Genomic DNA, 3,840 nt, shown 5'->3' with positions numbered 1-3,840 from the left:
CTGCTTGTCCACCTCCATGTGGTGAGATGACTTTAGCAATCGGCAAAAATCGGGGTTTGATTCTATAGGAGATTTTTACTTGAAAACCAAATTTTAAAGAAGTTGGAAATGTAATCCATGAGCGATTATGAAGGGAGAGAAAGTCTTGTCTCTTGAGAACATTCTTAGTTAAAAGCACAAATACTTCAAAATAGCTACGATACTGTACAGTGCCTTTATTCACCTTTTGATTTTCCTTTCCTGACTCCTTCCTGACTCTGGGTAACTAGGATTCTTACAGTCTCCTATAAATGCTGCTACTTTTACTGAATAACCGCTAATCTGGCGCTTGTTTTGATGCCCAATATTTAGTCCTTAACTTCCCATCGGTATTGGAAGGCCAGAGATTTCCCTGTGTGTGATGGTAGGGATTTGGGACTAACAGGGATATAGGCTATAAATAATTTGTTTTCTGTCTGTTTGTGTTTGCTTTCTGGTTGTTCAACAAACACACTCAAATTTCTGGGATGTTTCCTTCCTTCCAGAAGCACCTCTGTGCATTTTAATTTTTTAAAAATCTGTTTTATTCACCTTAGAGAAGTTCTTGATTTGTGTTACATTGTCCAGTGAAATGTTGACTGGCTTCCAGTTTGTGTTTAAGTTAAATATTTGGTTACTCTGCACTGGACTTGAGGTGTATCTGTTGTTCAGTCTGCGTGTAACTTGTCTTTAGTTTCCTTGGGTTGGTGTTACTTTCTTTTGTGCTGTAGATGTCTACTTCAGATTTGCCGTTTCGGGTATTTTAATCGGTTCCCACTCAGCATCATTTGGTATTTTATCAGCTCATTTTTAACACAACCATCTATTATAAAATAAAATGGGATAAATATAAAAAAATTATTTTTACTCAACAGATCAGTGAAGCTCTTGAACCTCCCGACCAGCCTCCGACCTCACAAAATGAAGAGTCTGCTTGGTCAGAATGTGTCAACCAAAAGCCCCTTCATATATTCTCCAATTATTGCGCACAGTCGTGGGGAAGAACGGAGTAAGAAAATAGGTAAGAATAATCTGCAGCATTTTCCATTTTGTTAAATTAGAAAATCTTTCTTTGTCAAGGAAAGCAAACCTCAACATTACTTTCTTGTATTTGGAATAATCAGCTTTTATCGTCAAGTTCTGAAGGAGAAGCTTTGTTCTCCATGGGACAGTTTTAAATTCAAAAGAAGAATAAAATTGGTTTTCAGAGGAGATAAACTGGTTTAGTTTCCCTCTCTAACAAAAGAGGAATCAGGGAAAACTGAGTTCTGACACGTTCTGTGGGCAGCAGCCGGCTTAGCCCGTTTCGAGGTGTGGTGCCCTGAGCTAGCTGCGCTCTGGGGGTTCCCCTTTTCTGGTAAGGGTATCAACGTGAACGCGAAACCATCGGGATGAACGAGCTGCAGCTTCTTGGACAAAAGATGCAAATTCGTAGGGAACTGGACTGTGGTGGTTTATCACCCACGGAATCCCAGTGTTAGACCACTGGGATTTTAAAATTGGTTTTCAGATCCATTTTTTCCTCCCTGGAGAGACGATTTGATATTCTGTTATGATTTAACGTAAGCTCAGAATGATTAACTGTCTTCATTAGTCAGGTTTTCTTAAAGAGAGTTCAGCAAAAATCCAAGCAGCTTTATCAGCAGTGTTTGAATACTGGTGATTTTCTGCTGGAGGATTATTTTGTTGGTTATGAAGTGCTTCAGTGCCGTAATTGGCCGTTGGAAATAGATCACCAGGCTTCTTTCAAATCCTGGATTAAGTAAAAAAATCTTGTTGACCTTTGTGTTACTTTTGTGCGTGTCATGTGCATGATAATTTTTAACATAGGCGTTAGTGTCAGTGCAAAAAGGACTCTTGTGGCCGCGGAATAGCGCTGATTGTAAAAACTTGAATACAGAAGTTTGCAGAATGGTGTTAACATGGCTCCTTATGTCACTGATTTTCTTTGTGATTACACGGTACTAAAAAAGGAGAACAACAGTGCTTTGCAGTGTTACCAAGATTTGTTAGATTTTCTGTATCGTGCTTTGAACTTTAGTAACATACTAAACGTTTAGCAGGTCACTGTCACTAGTGGCTCCAACTAACTCTTCAAATAGATAGTTCAGGAACAAGGTAAGGCAGCAGTTTTTGAGTTAGACAAGCATGTGTGATCCTCCATACCAGAACTTTATGTTTTGTCTGCTGGTCTCTGCCCCCTTCAAGCAAGAATGTGTAAGAGAGTGATGGGGAATGCTTTCCGATTCCCGTGTCCTCCGTTTCTCCGTCAGTGGCAGTGGTACTGTTAGTGGATGGCGTTGCTGTCTGGGACTCCTCCTTTTCAGCCCTCTCCTTTTTTACCTTTCTCAGTCCTCTTTCATCTGCTGTTAAAACTGAGTCTCTCAGAGAAGGGCAACAAAGCTGGTGAAGAGTTTGGAGAACTTGTCCTATGAGGAGCGGCTGAAGGAGCTGGGACTGTTTAGTCTGGAGAAGAGGAGACTCAGGGGGGACCTTATTGCTCTCTACAATTACCTGAAGGGAAGTTGTAGGGAGGTGGGGGTCAATCTCTTCTCCCATATTGAGAATGACAAGACGAGAGGGAATGGCCTCAAGTTGCGCCAGGGGAGGTTTAGGTTGGATATCAGGAAAAATTTCTTTCCAGAGAAGGTTGTGCAGCATTGGAACGGGTTGCCTGGGGAGGTGGTGGAGTCCCCATCCCTGGAAGTGTTTAAAAACCTTGTGGGTGTGGTGCTGAGGGACATGGTGTAGGGACCCTGGCAGTGCAGGGGTAACAGTTGGACTCGATGATCTTTCAGGTCTCTTCCAACCAGATGATTCTATGATTCTCCAGCAGCGTAGCTCGTTCACCTGGATCGTGCCCAGCCTGCAGGGTCACTGCTCAGGGAATCACGCTGGGTGGTTTCTTCATTCTAACGTGGGGCTGCAGGCTTTTTCCAGCCAGTCTTTTAGGTTTGATGTTGGACTTAACCAGGGGTCCACAGCACAGGCAGATTGTGGTTAAGATGATATCCCTCACCCTGAGAACAACGTGCACGTTTTCTAATTCGTTTCACGACGATGCGTATTTTCAGTAAATGGTTGAAACAGGAGGAATGGGGGGATATGCAGAGGTCTGGCAGTTTGGATGGATGTGGCTTGATGCTGTTTTGTTGCACTACTACTTTGATTTCGAAAGATAGGAGATAGGAAATTAAAGGGTAAGAAATAATTAGGTAAAGGATAAGAAATTTAAAAAATGTAAACGTGGGAACATCTCAAAGTCCTTTCTCGTTAAGGGAGTAATTCTTTGGAACTCAGCTTATTTTTTTCTCTTAATTTTTTTTAAAACTTGGCAGCAAATTTTCAGCATTTGATCTGAGTTACACCTTGTCATGTATTGTTCATTTAAACAAAATCTTATTGCTAATCTTGTGAAACAGCTGTATGATGCAACATTCTTGTTCCTTGATGGATCCAAAGGAACTGGCATGTTTTTTGAAACAGTTCAAGTTAGGATTTATTTCTGTGCTGTGTGCGCCGTGCGAGGTCTATATTGTACAGGGCAGTTACATGGAAGTATGTAAGCCTTATTTTGGCTAAACTATTGTTACAGCAAAGAAAATCAAGTACTGCAGACAAACCAAAGGGAAACAAACCCCTTTAGAAACTCTTGAGGAAGTATTTTCAGCTTGATAAGCTTTTCTGAATGGGAACAGTAAATGGGATAAGTCTAATCTGTTAAGCTGCTCTGATTGTATGCTGGTCATAAGAAATAAATTCCTGATTTTTGACATAAATTATTTTTTTGTTTTAAAGTGCTGATCGTCTAAAGCAGCAGGA

General features: G+C 41.0%; 1 protein-coding gene across 1 annotated transcript in view; it reads left to right on the top strand.

The window, feature by feature from the left end:
- Nucleotides 1-3,840, top strand: part of TRAPPC9 (trafficking protein particle complex 9) — a gene marked incomplete at both ends in the record, with an annotated part of 201,795 nt that overhangs the window by 36,111 nt on the left and 161,844 nt on the right. The window contains one exon of the mRNA XM_010132754.1: nt 894-1,039. Coding sequence (XP_010131056.1) covers nt 894-1,039 — 146 coding nt within the window. The remainder of the gene's footprint in view (nt 1-893; nt 1,040-3,840) is intronic.

Source organism: Buceros rhinoceros, unplaced genomic scaffold, assembly GCF_000710305.1.
Source record: "Buceros rhinoceros silvestris isolate BGI_N320 unplaced genomic scaffold, ASM71030v1 scaffold1443, whole genome shotgun sequence".
In the NCBI taxonomy this organism is placed as follows: Eukaryota; Metazoa; Chordata; class Aves; order Bucerotiformes; family Bucerotidae; genus Buceros; species Buceros rhinoceros.
Note: the sequence above shows the minus strand (reverse complement) of the source record. Positions and strands in the feature narration are given on the sequence as shown.